General features: G+C 48.9%; 1 protein-coding gene across 1 annotated transcript in view; it reads right to left on the reverse strand.

The window, feature by feature from the left end:
• The window catches only part of NR5A2 (nuclear receptor subfamily 5 group A member 2), a 77,428-nt gene extending 63,433 nt beyond the window's left edge, over positions 1 to 13,995 (reverse strand). Inside the window, exons 1-4 of the mRNA XM_021405439.1 lie at positions 13,458 to 13,995; positions 11,212 to 11,330; positions 9,817 to 9,958; positions 6,545 to 7,191 (exon numbers count right to left, since the gene is read on the reverse strand). Of these exons, the coding sequence (XP_021261114.1) occupies positions 6,545 to 7,191; positions 9,817 to 9,958; positions 11,212 to 11,330; positions 13,458 to 13,539 (990 nt within the window). The 5' untranslated portion in view covers positions 13,540 to 13,995. The remainder of the gene's footprint in view (positions 1 to 6,544; positions 7,192 to 9,816; positions 9,959 to 11,211; positions 11,331 to 13,457) is intronic.

The raw sequence follows: 19,609 nt of genomic DNA on the forward strand, positions 1-19,609 counted from the left end.
AGTCTGGCATGGATTCAGATACTTTTAACCTGGGGCTGTGGAACAGGGTAAACTGTGATATCTTGATAGGTGACCAAAAAAAAAATCTATGACTGTATTTTGGGGTACAGTAAAATGACGTGCTTCTCTGGAAGCAGACAAGCTGCTGATTTAGGTGGCTAAAAAGCTGCTGTTAATGCATGCTGGGCAAAGTCTGGGAGCTGAGAAGTAGTGGACTGAGAAGTTTTAGTGCAGTCTACTTCTTGGTTTTACTGCTTCCATTTGAAGCTTCGTTTCATAATAATTTAAAAATCAGAAATGGAAAAGAATTAAGACCTCTGCTGTGTTCCTGTGCCTATAAAGCTGTAGAATGCATTCAGCTTGTTCCGAGTTGGTTTTTTTTTCAGACGTTGTGCTTCTACATGGCTGCCATGTGGCTGTATCAGTTGCTTCATTAAGCTGCGGCTATTTAGATCTCTTAATTCTTCCTTAATAAATCATACTTTCCTCTGCTTTTTCTCAGCATTTTTCAGCCCTAGGGCTGGGTGCGTTAGGTGAGCTATTGACTCCACAGTGATGTGCGTGCAAAGGTGACCATCACTGATCTGGAGCAGCTTGTGTCTATATATGACAGTATAAATCATCATGAATTTATATTACAGAACTTTGGCGGGGTTGGTAGGAAGTCCAAGTGACTTCAGTATGGCTAACAGAAGAATATCCTTAAATCTAAGCAGCCTGGATATATTTGTAGAGGCGAACTTTCACTGTGGTTGGGAACCGTCCCATATGAACAGAAATCGGTGCTGTACACAACCACTGTGTTACAATGATGTGACATACAAAGGCACTGGATCTGAATGAGACTGTTTCCACAGAGCTAAGAGCCATGATCTTCCCACATTAAGACTTACTGCCTGGTTCTAAGAAATGCCATAGTTTGTAAGGGGCAGGGAATGACTGTTTTTGTGGCAGGAACTTCCAAGTTCTGCAAGCCATCATGATATGCAAGTTCTGAACAGCAGTGTGGGTTGGTTTTTTTTTTTTTTTTTCTCATACTGCCCTTTTTTTTTTTTTTTTTTTTCTCATACTGCCCTGTAACAATGCATTTGGTACCACACCTGGGTAATCTGGCACTGCTGTCAGTTGCCTTGTGCTTCTAATCAGAATCCTACTCTTTTGACGGAAAAAAAATTGAACTCTGATGCTAAACTTCCATTTTGTATAACAAATGGCACCAACTTGCAGATAGATATGCAAGTGTGGCTCATCCTTCCTGCCAAGGCTGCAGTGTGAGATTCAGGCTGTCTAGCGGGGTGACTGCAGCTACAGACCTCCCCATGTCCATCCTACACAGCCTATATCTTTGCTTGCTATAAGCATTAGGATGCTCATTTTTTGCTGTCTAGTAATAAGTAACAAAATATTGCATCATGGTTGTTCATGGGAATCGGAGTAAGCTTGCTGCAATGAACTAGTGTGGGAAAATACACTTGACTGTGGAAGTGACAGACCTTCAAAAAGCACCCACACGAAGCATGGTTGCTTCGTCTCAGCTTGCTGCTGAACATCAGCCATTGGATGGAAAAGTGACTAACTCCAGAGTGCTGAGTTCAGCCTCCTGATCTCAGAGGTGACAACATCATATGGCAAAGTAGGCAGCTTTGGTATGAATGAGCACAGGAGAATATTGTCATCTTCTTACCCTTAAAAAAAAGTGCCAGAGGCTTAGAAACAAGCAAGCAGTTTAGTAAGGCTACCAAATGATGTGCCTACATGCTGAAAGACTGCATTTAGTCACAGGCTTTGTTCAGAAGAAATCAAGAAGGTCATCAAGTGAACGTCTAACAGAGTGATCTCTACAAGTTTCAGTGGGATGGCATGTATAATTCCGTGCTTCATTAGCCTGGTTTTTCTGGTGAGGCTTCTTTCCATCACAGTCATTTCACTATTTCTTTCCATATAATCTCTGAAAAAATATTTCTTACTATGAAACATGCTTAGTTAAATCAAATTAATGTTTCTAATGCAAATAATTTGTTGGGTGAGTAAGATGCTTCCTTTCCCACTTCCCCCAACGTTTCAGAAGTCTGATGAATGGTGACTTTTTTTGGATCCCAATACACTTAAACCTGCCTAAAAATCAATAACTACATGTGACAGCAACTCCATAGTCTGACTACCGATACTGAGGGAAATCCTCAACCTCAGTTTCTCATTGCTTCCCTGACTGAAAGAATCCTATGGCAGTTTCATTTCATCACCTATGTTAGTTACATTTCCTGTCCTGATAAATGCATGCTACAAAGTCCAAAAGCACTTCAAATTATCAAATTGCCTTTGATTACTTAAGTCTAAATAATATATCGACCTTTCATCATTCTGAAGAAAGACTTTTAAGGTATTCCACTGCTGATTTTTTTTTTTCCTAAAGAATAAAAATTCCCTCAGCTCTATTAATTTGGCTAAATAATTCAATTTCTGTACCTTAATTCCTTATTTTCCTCTGCTTTTCTTGATATTTAATTTCCTGGAGATTGAAGTTTGAAATTAACCATGATGTATTGAATATTATTATTACTATGTCTGTCTAAATGCATTTTATGTGACAGAAGGTTTCCAGTGCTTCTGTTGACCCAATTCACACTGTTTGCACTATTTTAAGAGAGAATTTGAAATTCTGCTAATACAGTTGTGCTTATGATAAAAACGTAATACAAAAGTAAACATCTGTTTGCTTATCAGCTGCCAAAACGTCTGTATTGCCACTGTACAGTAGAAGTCCTGCAGACAGGGCCCTTTTGAGAAATGTGGTTAAAGCATTGTTTCTTTGAAAGACGCATTTACAGCTAGTGGACAAATTTGTACTTAGAGCAAGGAGTCTGTCCCAGAACTGGTAGTCTGGCATCAGTACATGGCCTAAATCGGTTTGCAAACTCAGTGAATAGTTCTAGGATGAACTTCTTCAACATGAAGTATGCTGGCTCTTCCTGCAATCATTCACTAATTGGGCTTGTGCTCACATAGTACTTTGACCTATGACATCCCCACTAAAATAAGCAAATAAGTCAAGGTAGTATTTTTATGTGAGTCACAGGTTCTTTAGTGCCTTTTTTATAACTATCGGCGTTTAGTGAATTTTCTGATCCTCAGCCCTGTGAAAGTATCTTGAGGACTGTTCTCCAGTGCAGGTTCTGTTTTCTTCTGCCTCAAGCAGAGACTGCTTGTTTTTATGGTTTTACTTTGTAAGTAGTTGTTGAATCTTCCCTGCTGTGAGCTGATGAGGAAAGACCGGTCCACTGGAACTGTCTGCATCCTTTCTTGCGGCCAGATAACCTTTGGACTCTAGAAACTCTTGCAATATTTTCTTTTTAGCTTTGTACAGAGACCTTTCACATGACTGAGACGGCTGGCTACAAATCTAGCATCCCTGGGGCATTCCTGAGTTTTCATAGCTGAGGATAAGATGGATATATCTTACTTTTATATATACTAAGCTTTCAGCAACTTCAGAATAGCAAACAAAGGTCTTCTTCACTATTAGTATTATCATTTTACTTGGAGGTTTTCTGTGTTCGTATTTCACCTATACAGAAACATTTGTTTTGATGAAGAAGCAAGTATTATGTGATGTCAAGAAGAATTTGTAATGTAATTACTAATTACAGAGTGTCCTCACTTCACGAGACAGGTGCATGTTTGAGATTTTAGCAGATGTTGAAATGCAAGTTATTAGACTGCAGCTTGCTGCGTTGGCTCTTACTCTGGCATTGTTATTCATTCCAACTAGTTTGCTTCATTAATGTTTCCATTAATTTCTGATACCGAATATGAAGATGGAAGGATCTGCTCCTTAACAATTATGAATTTTACATTACGTACTTTTAGAACTCATGTAAGGGTACCTTTTAATACTTGAATCAGCTATAATTTTAGTCTCAGATCTGCTAATGCACCTGTTTATCTTATCTGGAATGCATCTGATGGTTCAGTTTTTATGTAGAAAAGTCAGAGTAGGAAAATACTTCAAGCAGATGTATACTTCTCAGCTGTGTGTAACTTGTAGGGAACAAGTTAGCTGTTTTGAAAATCTGTTCGCATCTTCCTCGTAATGACCTTTTCCTTCCTTCTGCGTTTAAAATCTCTGTCATATCCTGAAGTCCTTTTTTACTCCCCGCAGGTACCTGAGTTCTCTGGAGCAATCTGAAATAGCAGCTGTTGCTACACTCATCGGAAGGAGCTGACAACATGGGTGGACAGAAAGGTTAGGAAAAATTTCCATTCTGATCCTCTGTTCTCAGCTGCAAAGAGTTAGCGTTACCTGGTACTGTTAACAGTGCGGTGTCTGATCTAACAGTGTTGGTAGAACCTCACCCTTTGAAAGCTGAAAGGTCTCAAGTTCTTAGCGTTGTTGTAACCTAGTTCCTAAATGACGGATTTCTGGGTGTGTTGATATTGTTCTGGGATGCCGTGCAGTTTAGCAGATGTTGTCCAATTAAGAAAAATGAGCGAGGTATGCCACAAGATACAAAACTAACTGCAGGCTCGACGGTATCAAGGGCACAAATACTGAGAAGAAACCATTGCCTCTGGAAGATGTAGCCAAAGCCTGGATGTAGTGAATTTTTAGAACATATGTATTTCTAGAGGTCTGTGCATACATGGTAGTACCCATATACTTTGAGAGTTAAGAGCAATTGATCAGCGCTTTCATGAAACCAATTTCTGCACCTTTTACGTCCATACTAGTAAGCATGCATTAGTTGAAGAGTATCAGCCAGCCTGAGGTTAGAAACAAAGACCATCTCTAAGACTATTCCCAGCACAGCGTGTTGAATGCTTATAAAATCTGCCTACAGAGTAAGGAATAGAACCATGAAAAGTAAATGTTGCTCAAATATCTTTTCCTATTATCACTTCAATCGTAACTGTAATTGTAAGGCAGATCATGATAACTTAAAAATTCTGACACTGAACAGTATCTTCTGCAAATCTCAGTAATTTTTTTGAAATGATGACTCCAACCTTAAGAACTTAATAGACTGAAAGTTCCCGATTCCTGACTTTAGGACGTAGTCTCTTGGAAACGTTTGTCCTTCTAATCTGTACATTATTTAAAATGAGAAGTATGGCTTACTAAAAGATTATAAACAACATATGGCAAACAAAGATGTGACAGTTCTTAGCCCTTTTAAATCCTTTTTCTACCCCCCCCCAAGTAACTTCCTCCCTTCTTTTTCTTAATTTAGGCTGAGTTTGTAATAGTTCCTTCAGTCATTGCCATGAAAACATCTGAGAACAAGTGGAGGTGCATATACAACGTGTAGCGCTCACTTTTCTTGTAGTCATGGACTTTATTTCTTGTGTCTGAATCGTTAAGGCTATGATAGAAATACTGTTGTGGCAAGCATCCTGACTGCAGATCTTTAATGGGCTCTCCCTTTTGTGCTCTTGATATAGGTAGATTCAGTTCTCAATGAACTTACACAGTAATTGTTTTATTTGGGTATTTTACTATTTTTCTTTTGCTAGAAAATCAAGAAGTTAAGGGTCAAAAGACTTTGCAGAGTTCAGCAGCAAATAGTTATGGCAAAAACATCTCTGTGTTGCAGGAAATTCAGTTAACTGGCAATATAATAGGGAAATTCAGACCTAATGTAAGTTTGTCATCTCGTGTTTGGTTTTTTTGTTTGGTTGTTTTTTTGAGGCAGATGTTTTATTCATTTCAGAGCTAACTTCTCGATTGAGGGAGGGCTTAAAATTGTAGTTTATCCATATTGGCTGATCCCAAATTTCTGGCTTACGATTTCTTTGTCAGAGCCGACTACGACAAACAACAAAATTGCCTTAAGAGTAATCTGATAAATGCATGTGGGGAAATTTCTGTCCACCAGAGAGCTGTGCGTAAGGATGTAGTGGGTAGTCCAGCTGCCTAGTGTTCGTAAAGAAGAGCCTAAAGGTAACTGTAGCTGATGCAGATTACAGGAGTCCCCACTGTATCAGTGGTGATAAGAACCAAAGGAGTCCTTAAGATACTTTCTTCCTCCTTGCTATCTGTTCTGTGTACCTTGCTTACAACCCAGCCTTCATGGTTAACTACATGCATACATAGAAAATAATATCCCAGTGAGAAAGTTAATATTCCAATATGCACTTAAGTAGGGAGTGAACATAGATGCGCAGAGATAAGATTACTGTGTTGCTTGAGGTAATAAGATAATTATGTAAATGAGTGCAGAATGGTAACAGACATTCTTCAACTCTGAGTAGAAGCCAGGGAGAGAGGCTGACAGTGAAGGAGTGAAATTTGTGCTAGGCCTATGGAGTTAAACAACTATTAGGATAAACAGTAAAATACAGAAGGGTAAAAGTGAAATTCTGATATGGCTTACTACAGACTAAGATGAAGACAGGTACAAGTCTCTCCTTGTAACCGCCTGCTTACTTGAAGCCAAATGAATTAGAGATGCTTGGGGAAGGAGATAAACCATGCTTTCTTGCTCAAAGTACAACATTAAAAACGATCTTTTTTTCTTAAATAATATAATGTGAAATTGTTACCTACCTTAAGTTCTCTAAAAAAGATGCTACTCCTAGCCCACTCGACGATGGAGAATAGGGTTTGGTCAGCCATTTTACACATAAGCCCAAATGTGTTGAGCTTCTCGTGTTTGCTTCGGTTGGCCTGCTCCTGCTGCAGGTATGCCATGATCTTAGCTTGGACTTGCGGTTCATCTGGCTCACATTTCAGGAGTTCCAATATCAGATGTGGAATACTTGCTGGTGAGCTTGTTTGATAACCATCCATGTATGAGTAGCCCATTATTGACTCTGGTGAGCTAGTGTAAGGGTCAGGGTACTCGGACTTGATAGCACGGCTTGGGAAGTGGCCATATGTTTGGTAACCTTGCAGGCTGCCGTGGGGTGGCATTGTCATACTAATTGGAGAGGTTACAAAGGGGCTTCTGTCATAGTCTGTGGGAGGCAAGGCAGTGTGGTTCAGAGGTAGGCCTTTGGAGGCAGAATGGATGTTCTGGATCGCAGAGGATATTGTCAGGTCAGTTGGCATAGCTTGGATCACCTGAGTCATGGCTTCCAGTTTAAGTCCATTTGCTCGGATAAGAGCTTTCTTCTGCTGCTTCAGTGCCCTGTCTCTCTTGTACATTGGTCCAAACTTGTTTCTGCCGCCTCGCATTCGGTCAGCTCGCACGGCTGTCAGGGGAGAGGAGGAAGTAAATCATAACGAAAACTGGAAATGGACATTCTGTAACAAAACGTACGTTAGGACAGAGCAGAAATGTAGGCATGTAACTCCTTGATTTTTTTTTTTTTTCCAAATTCAGAGTAGCACTTACTCCTAAAGAAAGAATTATTTTGATTTAACAAACGTCACTTTTTTCTGATAATTGAAATGTCGCGCGCACATTGCTAACTTGGACGGACTGCTCATTATGGTGATTAAGACACGGGGACTACACAACTGTTAGCCACGGGAGTTTCACACCTGCTATGGGATCACATGGAGATCTCAATGTTTCTTTGGCTTTATGTCAAGTTACTATGTCATTAAGACACAACGGCTGATGTCCAGAATGTGTCTGAGCCGTATCCAGAACATCTGAGACATAAACTGTGAAATGTTCAGCAGTCACAAAGGAGAGAATGTGTTTTTTCATGGTGAAAAGAAAATACTTCCTTTTGAGGATTCTGTTCAGGCTGATGTATAACTTTAAGAAACTTCTAGTTAGCTGAACAGCTCTGCAGAAATGTTCAGCTGCAGTTGGGACACGCAGAGAGAAGCTGTCAGCCTGCTGCCTTCCATGGAGAAGGAGGAAGTGACACAAACTACTGGCACTGTTTTGGCTTGTAATGTCTCTGGAATTAGAAATAATTAAAACAAATCCACCTCAACAGCTGCCTTGGGAGTCATGTTGGTGGTCTGTGTCCCAGCAGTGGCTGTCACCATGCTGTACGTGTAATGGACTAGCGAGGAGCTCTCACCAAGCCCACCTTGCCCAACGGCAATTACACCGAGAGAGGAACTGCTGACAGCCAGGTGACATGTAGAGACTGCTGAGATGGCTGGAGGTTAAGATCTTGAGCTTTTTATCTTAGGGATTAGTAGAACATTAAAAATTTATTCCGAATGCTGGATACGCATAATACTGTACGTTATCATAAGGACTGTAACGATTAATGATTCTTTATTTTTTTAGTGCATGGTAATTTATGAACAAGACTTTAAGGCTATATATATATATCACTGTCAGGGAAATACACACATAAATGTCACAAGTATTTACAGTTACGGAAGCACACGTTCTTAATTCTCTAAAGAGAAGTTGTGTGGGTGTACAGCGAAGGGAGTTAGGGTACACTTCTAAAGTACCTTTAAAACTACATGCACCTTATGTTTGCAGTCACAATGTTCCTAATAATGCTGCTGCGTCTTGGTTTTGAGTGAAATGTAGTAAACTAATTGAATCACAATGCTGCTAAATGTAATTAACTTTAAATCTGCACACATAGTATCCTTCCAGGTGTCCGGAATTAATAGCTACACGGCAAGTTTGATTAGCAAATGCTCGTGGTATAACTCCTCCAGAAATTAGGGGGTATTGCATGCAATCACGGAAGCACAAAAATTGGACCTCTATCATTGCCCTCAATTGAGAGGAGGTAGAAGCAGTTAATGTATTTTATCCTTATTCTCTGTCAGCAAGGAGAAAATGATTCCAAATGTGTGGTTATTCTCCCGCTTGAACTTGGATGCCTGTGCAGGATTCGGGATGTGTAGTGCGGCGTCAGTAGTAGCTGAGGCTGTGGGCAGATGGAATAGTGTGGAATTCATCAGATTGCAGAGGGCTGATTATTCTGTTGATCTTTAGTTACAGCAACAGTTTTCCTCTGCCAAACTCAGGTGATTGGGGCTTGTCCTTTATGGCTCCCTTAATGGTTTATTGTATCCCTTGTTGGTCTGATTCTTCCTTGTTAGGTGTCTCGGGTAAATGCCATTGCAGCACAAAAGAAGGCATTTAGAAGCTTGTGCTTGGTCAGGTAGAAATGCTATTTGCTTTGAAATCTCTATTTATTTTATTTATCAATGTTAGAATAAATTTGAGTCTCATACTTGAATCTGAATGATATTTTTGGATTTTCTTTTCTCAAAGGGTATTGTATACTCTTCATTCTTCTCTGTTCAGGACAGAGCCACGTGAAGTAAAAAAAGAAAATATACTTCAAAGTCCGTGTTCTTTCCTTGGTATTAACATCTCAGGTGTAGCATCACAGAAAACTATAGGACATAACTTGAGAAGTTTTTGGTCCTTAATCCCAAAAGCAAGTCAGTGGAAGAAGGAACTCGTATATTCTGTCTCTCTTTTTTTTGCCATATTATCAGAAGATAATAGTATAAAAAGAACCCAAAGTAAAATATAAATAAAATCACATCACTCTAACAGTGAATTTTTAAAATTTAGATTCCTCTTACATACTTAGTTTCATCTAAATTAAATCTTTTCATAAAGCTGCAAAACTAATTTCCATACTATCTAGAGCCCTTCGTTTGCAGCCTTGAAAATACCAAAATATCCAAGGGTGTACATACATGAAAATGGAGTGTATGGTTTTGACAGGTTTTCAGAGAGGTACCATTTACTTGCTGTATTGTAGGAAGCAACCATTTCATTGAACATAAGGCACCTTTTATTACAACTTCAAAAACGTGATCAGTAGCATAATGTTTATAAAACAGTGTTTATCATGACATGCAGTCCTGTCATTTCTCAGAAGTGAATCTGCAGTACAGCCGGTGTACGAGCAAGGCTGGAGTCTTACCTTCTAACTTCATTCCAACGCTTAGACATTTCTGGAATCGGCAGTAAGGGCATCGTTTCCTCTGGGTTTTGTCAATCTGGCAGTTCTGGTTTTCTATACACGTGTACCTCTTGTTATTCTGGACTGTTCGCTTAAAGAACCCCTGCGTGGTGGATACAGAAGTCAGCCCGTTTTGCTTGGATAGTGTGTTTAAGCATTTCATTTCACAGAAGTGATTGTAACATATTTGTCAGACTCCGGTCGGGAACTTAGGCAGTTCTACAGTTCATTTTAAATGAAAGTGAGATGCATCCAGGAAAAAAGCAGCAGACCCTACAGGAGCTTTCCTTGAACTGGGGCTCTGCTTTTTCGACTCGCATCAAAGCTTAGCGAGAACGGCTGTAGCACGGCAGAAAGAGAGGCTGGCCAGCTCCTTCTGTATTGCTTAATTGTAAAATAAGTGTTCCCTTCAAAGCAATTCTCGGGAAAATAAGTAGGAACACTGTGGCAAAGATAAAAACAATACAGAGTACCTCTGGCGAATGTGTATCCCAGTGGTGCATGCTAAAGGCATAAGTGCTTGTTATTCAATTCTCATTGATTTTTTTAAATGAAAATATAATGTGCCAAGTTAATTTTCCCATGCAACTGAGTATTTTCAATTGCTTTGTTCAAGCGATGGAGCTTCCTTTACAGTGCATTACTTCGGTGGCTGTAAAAAACTTTGCACATTTTTACCTGACAAATTTGGCATGCCTTGAATTCATACGTGTTTAAACTTCAGCATAATAAAACCATGCAGATTAATTCATTTAGGAGTAGCTAAATGTGGTTGCCTTTACAAATATTTTCTTCCCAAAATAAGGAGTAATTGAAAACAAGTCATACGTTAATGTCTTTGTGTCAGGTGAGCTCTGACAGTATCTCGTTGGTATAAAAAGAGCAAAGTCATCATCATTACAGAAATGTACTGTGTGATATGGAAGGGTGAAAAATCGTAAAGCTGCTTTAGACTTTGTGAAACTGAGCTGTACCGAGGAGGCTTCTACTTTCTCCTCTGGGAAAAGAAATGTTCTAAGCATATGTAAATCAACTAAGATCAATATTTAGGACAGTTAGGAATAAAAGTTGTTCTATAACTACGTCACTTCACAGCAGCAAAACGCTTTAAAGTTACACTAAAGCTACAATGAAAAACAGCCCGAGTTGTTTCTTCCCGTTTGTGCAAATGAGATATCTCAAAGAGGCTTCTAATCCTGAAGCGTTTTGGTGCTTAATTTTTCATGACAGTCTAGCAAGAAACACATTAGAAATAAGCCAAATTATTAAACATCTGCCTTAGTTTGTTATTTTTTGCTTTCCATTTGAAACTTTTTTTGCTGTACTTCTGTTCGTATGAAGTAATTAGTACAGAACCTTGCAGCTCTCGCAGGTGAGCAGCCCGTAGTGGTACCCAGACACTTTATCTCCGCAGACCGGACACAGCTCCTCAAGGTCTTCATCATACGAGTAATTCACCATTTTAAACTGAGACACTGGGAAGAGGAGAAATAGCACATTCTATTAGGATTTGCGTTAAGAACTCACTTTTTTTTCTGCAACTACTCTGATCTAGAGGAAGAGCTCTCCTGAAAGCACAGCGCTGAGAACTGCGGGAAGTTTTATGTTCCCTACTGCAGCCTGCGCTGAAACGTGCAACTTCTGCCCAACAGCAAATCCGTATGGCACCGAGCAGGTGAAGCGAAACCCCTCGGCTCCTCAGGTGTAGGTTCTCAGTATTTGCGTTCATGGAGTGCCTTTAACTCAGCGCGTAGCCTAGGGAATCGCAAACTAAACGAGTTCGTTGAAATCTGAGAGCGATCAGGAACGGGCTTTAAAAAAGTGGAATGAAAAGATGAAGCGTCACCGCTGTATTCAAAGTAACTCGGTTCGTTTCCTTTAAAGTTTTCTTTCAACATCAGCCTGCAAATATTTACTTAGCCTAGGCTTGTATCTTACAGCCCCAGCACTTTTGCGCCGCGTTACAGTCAAGTTACTTACTTGCTAGGCGGGAGCTCGTGGGCTCGGGGCGATCGCCGCCCCCCGCTCCGCTCCGCTCCGCTCCGCTCCGCAGCCCGGGCCCGAGCCGCCTCGGGAGCGCTGCCCGCCCGCAGCCCCGGCGTGCCGCAGCCGGACACGGGGTCGCGCTCAGCCGCGGCGCTGCTGCCCGGCGCGGGCGGTGAGCGGGTCCCGGCTCGGCACCGGCGGCCCTGGGGGTCAGGGGCCGCCCCGGGTCCGGCGAGCTGTGCGCCCGGCGTTCGGGCCGCTCGGGGAAGGGGCGGGGGAGCCGCCCGGTGGGCGCAGACCGGGCCGAAGGCGGGCGCGGAGCGCGGTCTCTCGAGCTGGGCTCCCTTAGGAACCCGCTCGGCGGCTCCGGCGGGCGATTCGCGGAAAGCGAGCCCGCCCGGCGCGGCGCCGCCGATTTCCCTCCCTGGACCTCGGGTCGGCGGCGGCGGAGGGTTCCCGAGTAGTTGCGGGAGGCACCGGGCACCCAGCGGCAGCGCTCGGGACGTCGCCTCCTTCCCGGTAATCCCGCGGCTGCCGCGGGTCGCGGGCGGCGGAGCGGCCGGAGTCCGCCCGAAGCGCCCCGGGGAGAGCCCGGCTCGGGGCCGCGGGAGCTGCGCGCTGGGGCATGAACCCGCCGGCACGCGGCCGGGAAAGCGGCTCCAGGGCGGCCTCGGCACGGCCGGAGTCACCGCCTGCCAGCGGCGTGGGGCGGACGCGGGGCGGCAGCGAACGGGGGAGGAGAAGGGTCCGGCCCTCCCCTCTGCTCCCGCGGCCGCTGCTCCGGGACCCGGCGCCGGGACCGAGTTCTCCCTCCTCGCAGGAAAAAACAAGCGGGAAAACAGGGGTTTTCCGAGAGCTTGGCGGGGAGCCTCCTGTGCGGGCGAAGAAAGGGGCGGGCGGGCCGCCCCCGGCACCTCCGAGCCCCCGGCCCACCCCGCCCCTACTTCCCTGCGTGCTCCGGGGAGGACAGGGGACGGCTTCGAAGGAGCGACGGGGCAGGACCCGCTGCTCGGGGCAGGCGGGGGTCGGAGCGGGCGGCGCCCGCTCGCTGGGCTGCGGGAACCGATCCCTCGAGGCGGCCCTCCCCGCGGCCCCCGCCCCGGCCCTCCGAGGCGCTTCCAGCTCGGGCATCCCGCCGTCACCCCCGGGGGGACCCGGAACGGCGCACACGCGCCGGGGCTCCGTGCGAAGTTTCGCACCGCGGCCGCCGCCACCTGCGCTGTGCCCCCGGGGCACCGGCGGCGGCCGTCCCCTCGGGCCCCGGGGGTGGCACGCGCGGTGTTCCCCGAGACCTTCCCGCGCGGCTCCTCCGCCGTAAACTTCGCGATAGTTTTGGGCGCAGCGAGGATGGGACCCACGCTCCGTTCGGACCCGCGGCGGCGTCTGCACCCCCGGGCAAGGCTCCCGCCCGCCGCGGCCGCACCTCTCGGCCGGGCCCTGCCGCGGTCTGGCGCCGGTGCCTCGGGCGCCGGTGCCCGCCCGAGCCGCGAAGGCGCGAGCGCGGCGGAGCTCGCGGGCGGCAGCCCTAAACTTTTTTGGCAGGTCGCGGGGGTGCTTTGCAGGGGTGGGGAGCCGAGCGTTCGCGGAGGGGGAGCGCCGTGCAGTTCCCCCCTTACCTTGCATGTTTTCTGGCATCTGCCCCTGTTCCCCATTCGACCGGGCGAGTCCCAGGGCCTCCGTCTCCACTTTGGGCAGCATGACAAGGCGGCTGCGAGCCGGGCTGGGGGCTCCGTGTCCGTCCGCGGCACCGGCACCTGGACACGGCAGCACAGATTTAGCGGGACCGAGGGGCGCTCGGCGGCCGATGCCTCTTCTTCCTCCTCCTCCTCTTCCCTCCCTCTGCTCCGCGCCAGCCCTTGCCCCGCTGCGGCGAGAGCGCCGAGCGGCCCCGGCCGCCGGTAAACGCCGCCGGGTGCCCGCGGCCGGGGAAGCCGCGGAGCGGTTGTCGGGCTGCAGGCGGCGGGGGCGGAGAGGAGAGGAGGAGGAGGAAGACCGGGGGGCGTCGGAGAGGAAGGAGCAACCCCGGGAGCCCGCAGCAGCTCCGCCCGGGGCTCAGCGCGGCGGCAGCCCGGCGCCCCGATCCATGCGGAGAGGCACAGTGCGCGGGAGCGCTCTGCCGCCGCTGGTGCTGCTGGCCAGGGTTCCCACCCCCGGCCCCCTCCTCCCTTCCTCCCTCCTCCTCCTCCTCCTCCTCCCCCTTTCCCCCGCCACAAGTGCGGAGGTGCCGAGCCGGGACCTCTCGCGCCGGGCCCGTGGGGAGGCGCTCCCGGAGCCCGGGGGCTGCGGGGGGCTCCAGCGAAGGGGGGCACCGACACGGCTCTCGCAGCCAATACGGCGGAGGAGGAACTAGCAACACCCCCGCGCACACACGCGCACACACACACGCGAGCGCACGCTCGCACAGCGTGATCGCCCCCCGCCCGCTTGTCGGCCGGGCTGCGGGGCCGGGGCTGCCGCCAAACCCGCCCGCCCCAGAGGAACCCGGCGGCCCCCAGCCCGCCGCGCACCCCGTGCAGCTCCCTTCTGCCGCCTGCGGGACCCCCGGCGCTCGCCTGTCCTGCGGGCGGGGGCAGGCAGCGGGAACCTCGGCGTCCGGGAAACCCCGGCCTTCGGGACCCGCTGCCGCCTCTCTGCCCCGCAGCCTGAAAGCTGCGGGCGGGAGCTCGCCGTATCTATTCTGGTTTTTTGCGTCTTCTTTCCCTAAAACTTCTTGCAAAATCTATCGGTGCCGGTTGCATCGTTTGCACAAAATCCAGTGCCCTGGCCGAGCCACCGCTCGAGCGAGAGCTTCCCTTCTCCGGCTCACGGTACGGCGAGCGGCACTGCCCCCCACGTTATCTCAGATCGCTCGTCTCTCGCCAGCGGGTGTCTCCGCGGGACCTGGGCTGCCCCGCAGCGCGAAGCAGCCCCGGGTGCGGCGGGGTCCCGCGCTGCCCGCAGGGCCGCGCTGGGGCCGGGGGTCCGCCCGCTCCGCTGCCCCGGCCGCCCCCGCCGGGCTGAGCGTTATTGTCACCTCTCGAGCATCCGAGACCCCCCCGTGCCGCTCTGAGACGTCAGTCGCCGCTGTGTATATTAAAAGCTGAAAATATTTGGCGCTGAAAACCGCTTCCGATTGAAAGTGAGGCGCGGAACTGTCCGCGGCGCGGGGGACCGCTTTTCCTCTCGGCTGGGACAGGTTTCGGAAAAGCGGACCCGTGTTCGAACTTACGGCTGCTTGTGGTGAACGAAAGGGATCGCGGGGGAGCGCATCGCGCGTGCCATTTTCTCGACGGTTCAAACTTCTCTTACCCCGCTGACGGGAATGAGAGAGCTTTGCTTAACTGAGTGCAGACCCCGAGCCCAGCCCTGCGCAGAGAGAGGATTTCATCTGTCTCTCCCGCTGTGTGCGGGGTTTGGTGTTGTGGGGCTGGACCCAGCACGCAGTGAGGCTCGGAGCTTGCGGGCTCCTTACATTTTGCCATTCCCCTTCGGGATGGAGCACGGGCCGGGAAGTCTCGGTCTATGTCATCGCGTTCTTTCTCAAGCTGCAACTTCACACCTTAGCTGTTCCGCAGTGCGATGCGGAGGCGCGACGGAGCCGCGGGACGCGCCAGCGCGGTGCTCTGCGGGGCGGCCGAGAGCCCCCGAGGGAGCGCGCCCGTCCCCTGGTAGGAGCGGGCCGGGCCGAGCCCGTGCGGCCGCTGGGGAGCAGCTCCCCCGGGCCCCGATCTCAAACAAGCCCTCGGGACGGCGTCGCCGTGCGGCGTCACTCGCGCCGGCTCCCGGCTGCGGCTCGGCTCCGGCCGGGGCTCAGCGCGGCGGCGGCTCCGCACCTTCGGGCGCCCACCCCGGCGCTCGGGGCTCGAAGCTCAGGGCTCGGGCCGGGGGCTGCGCGCTGCGGCGGGGCCGCGGCCTCGGGCCTGGCGAGGAGATGGCCCGCTGAGCCGTCGGGGAACCGCCGTTCCCTCCCCTCTCGGTCACGCAGCGCGGCGAAGTCCCGCCGAGGCGCCCCGTGCCGCTGCTCTCGTGAGTTCTGCTCCGGGAAAGGCACCCGCGTTTTGGGCGAAAGCCGGGGGAGAAACCCGGGCGGCCCCGGCAGAACGGCCGAAATGCCCGCACCCCGGGCCCGGCCCTGGCAGCGGTCCTCGGGAGCTCTGGTCTCGCTCGTGGGCTCCGCGTCGTTCCGCCGGGGAGGGACTGGAGCAAGCTCGAAGTGTGCATTGCAATGCTGCTCCGCCAGCCATCGCTACAGATGAACATACTTTGGAGAGCTTATTACGCATCTACGTTTCTCCGAAGTCACAGTTTAGGGCAGTACACATTATAAATGATACCTGGTCCCTCGTGGCTACATTTAATTTAACATGGAGTTCTAGCTCTCACGATTGCCTTGAGCAACCTTAATTACCCTTTCTTCTAATCTCTTCTCCATTCCTTACCGAGTTCTCCAAACTTTTTTTCAAATGTGATTTCTCTCCCGAGTTTGCCTGCCTTGTTCTGACTTTGCCTGAAGGTCTTGATTGACGCGTGTAATTATAATTATAAAAGATGATGGCACGGGGAGCCTCCAGCAGCCTTGATTAGTACAAGGAGCAAGACCTGGAATATTTTATACTTCCCTATTTAAGTGTATGTACATTTACATTAAAAGAAAAAAAACCCACAGTCTGATTTTAAATAATTTGAAGCTTCTTCCACCTCTCCATTCGAAAGGAGAGGGTTCTGTGCGGTGATACTTCAAGCTCCAATTTCTTATGGCTTCAGAGAGGCCGCAGAACTGAGGCAGATGTTGCACACGCAGGGACATTTCCATCCCCGAGGATCTGCTCGAGAGCAGCAGATTGTGCTCCCTGCCACCTCTGCGTGGGGAAGTGGCCCAAAGAAGGTTTGGTTTATGTTCCCAGCAAGCAAGCTGTAGCGAGAGGGAACAACTGGGTTTGGGGGCGTCCGAGACAAACTTTGCAGAAACAAATGAAAGAAATGAAAGACTGAAGTTTTCTGTTGAGAAGTCTAAAAGCAAAGCCAATCAAGAAGACTTATAAGGAAGTATTTAAGAAGGAAAGAAATCCGCATCCGTTCTCTGCCCTCCCCCATCCTTTCCCTCTGAGCATCGCGTTTGCAACTCCAGAGTGAATCTGAGAGATCTCTCTCCGGAACCGGTGGCTTCAGCCAGTCGTGGGCGAGAGTCCCCGCCGCGGAGCCGGCCCTGGCGGCACCCAGCCCTAGCGGCACACCGCCCGCACACCGCCCGCACACCGCCCCGCGCTGCTGCGCGCCGCCCCACACCGCCTCATGCCGCCCCAGCCCCGGACGCACACGGGCAATGCCCCCGGGCAGGCAGCGTGTGACAGAGAGCAGCACGTGCAGCTCCCCTCTGCTACTGCAACATTTATAGCGCGGCTTCTGCTTCATCTCTCTCACCTCTCACTCTCAACTTTACGAGACTGTTTATACCAGGAAATATGTATCTATTCCAGGCTCTATTATAACTTTCTTTTCTTTTCTTTTCTTTTCTTTTCTTTTCTTTTCTTTTCTTTTCTTTTCTTTTCTTTTCTTTTCTTTTCTTTTCTTTTCTTTTCTTTTCTTTTCNTTTCTTTTCTTTTCTTTTCTTTTCTTTTCTTTTCTTTTCTTTTCTTTTCTTTTCTTTTCTTTTCTTTTCTTTTCTTTTCTTTTCTTTTTTTTCTTCTCTTTTCTTCTGTTTTTCTTCTGTTTTTCTTTTTCTTTTTCTCTTTCTCTTCTCTTCTCTTCTCTTCTCTTCTCTTCTCTTCTCTTCTCTTCTCTTCTCTTCTCTTCTCTTCTCTTCTCCTCTTTTTCCTTTTCTTTTTCCTTTTCTTTCTTTTTTTCTCATTTCTTTTCATTCCTTTCCTCTTTTTTTTCTTCTTTTTCTTCTTTTTCCTCTCCTCTCTCACCCCGTGTCTTCACCCCCCCCTTGTGTCCCTGCCATAAACAGATCACCCCTACGGTACGACAGGGAGAGTTCCCTGAAATCGCACAGCCCACGAGCTGCTCTCTTCACTTTGCCAAGGAACATTGCTTTTAGTTCCTAGGGATTCAGTTGGGCAGAGGTTGTTCGTGCCCCCAACTCAGGGTTTAGAAAGTGAACTGTCCCTCCCAGAAAACTGCAAAAAACACGAAAACATACTTTATTTTTCCGTAATGTTTTTGATCCGCTGTCAGCGAATCAGAGAGGGTGCTTCGGGCTGCAGTGCTTTCTGAAGTAAAACGCACACCGCAGAGGATCACTTTCCAAAGCCTGTTGCTTTTTTTCTGCTGCGAATCATTCACCGCTGCTTTACGGAGATGCCGATCCTCTCCGGTCCGAACCGGAGAGCCTTTTCCAAGCAGTCAATTATTGACCGAGAAGCTATTTTTAACGCCCGGCCGAGCTTACTGCTGCGCGCTGGAACGCCCTGCTGCCTTATAAACACCTGGCAGCGACGGGTGATGCGAAACTACGGGATACTCCAGGGCGAGGAGCGCGTCGGGCCAAGTGGGTGGCAAAGCACCTCCGTGATTGCTTTTCTTTTATTGCCGGTGACTCACCGGAAGGCGTTGCGATGCCGCACCCCGTCCTGCCCGCCGGGCTCGGGGCGCAGCGCGGTGCCCCCGGACGGCTCGGGGCAGCGGCTCTCCCCGGCGGCTCCCCGAGGGGCTGCCGGCGCTCCTGCGGGGCCCGGAGGGGAGGCGAGGGCTGGGGCGACGCGGCCGGCCCGGGCGGCTGAAGGCACGGGCTCCTCGGGAGAGGCTAGCCCTGCCCGGAGCCTGCGGGGGGTTCCCTGCATCAGCAGCACCAGCAGCGAGCCGCAGCCTTCGCCTCGCGCCAGCCTTTAGCCTAACATTCTCAGAGTCGGTATTGCAAGTAGAAAACTCGCTAGTTTTCCTTTTTTCTTAACGCTAAACGGTATGCCTTCCATAAGGAAGACGCATTCCATCCCAGCACTGCTCGGACCTGTTGCCGCTAACTGCGCGGAAAGCGAGGCGCCGAGAACGAGCGGCGGACCCCTCCCCGCGCCCGCCCCGCAGCGGAGCCGCAGCCGCAGCCCCAGCCCGGGACGGAGCGGCACGGCACGGCACGGCACGGTGCGGAGCGGGGCGCCCAGCAGCGCTGCCCTCCGGGACCAGGCCCAACCTCCTGGGTACAAATATCCACCCAGGGTATTTGTTTACTTCGCTGGTGGGGTCCTTTTGTCTCGGCTGCGCTGCCCTCTTGGAGCTGCGCGTGGAGCATCTAGATCTAAAAGCTGCAGCCTGGTCTGGAAATACTCCAAATATATTTGTGTATAAAGCAAGGCTCCTGTCAGGGCTGAGCGCTGGCCTCTGTACCATAAGAGATAATTGATTTCTATCCTGCACAGACAGGCTTAAAAATGAAATTTCTTTTGCTGAGGCAACTGACCTTGATCTGCTGGTGAAAAATAAAAAAAAGAAAAAAAGAGATGTTTTAGGTCCGTTCCTGCCCCCTCCCCTCCCAAATAGTGATTATGTTTTGAAGCTTGGAAAACTTTATTTACAAAAAGTAATTTAATAGCTGATCTTTATCGAGAGCAAACCCAGAGCTCGCAGATATATATGTATCATCTAAGGGTTCTCCACACACAAGTGTATAATCATAAAACAAACCACGAAGAGATAAAATAGCATAGTTTATATTGAGAAATCTCGATAAGGATTGTGTCTGTATGCAAGCCTGTGCACTGTATATAAGGATATATTAATATATACGTTGCTACCTAATGATGCACATATCAGCTCTGCAGTACGTATAAAGTACTTGTGGAATAGATGAGTA

This window comes from Numida meleagris, chromosome 7, assembly GCF_002078875.1.
Source record: "Numida meleagris isolate 19003 breed g44 Domestic line chromosome 7, NumMel1.0, whole genome shotgun sequence".
Taxonomy (NCBI): Eukaryota; Metazoa; Chordata; class Aves; order Galliformes; family Numididae; genus Numida; species Numida meleagris.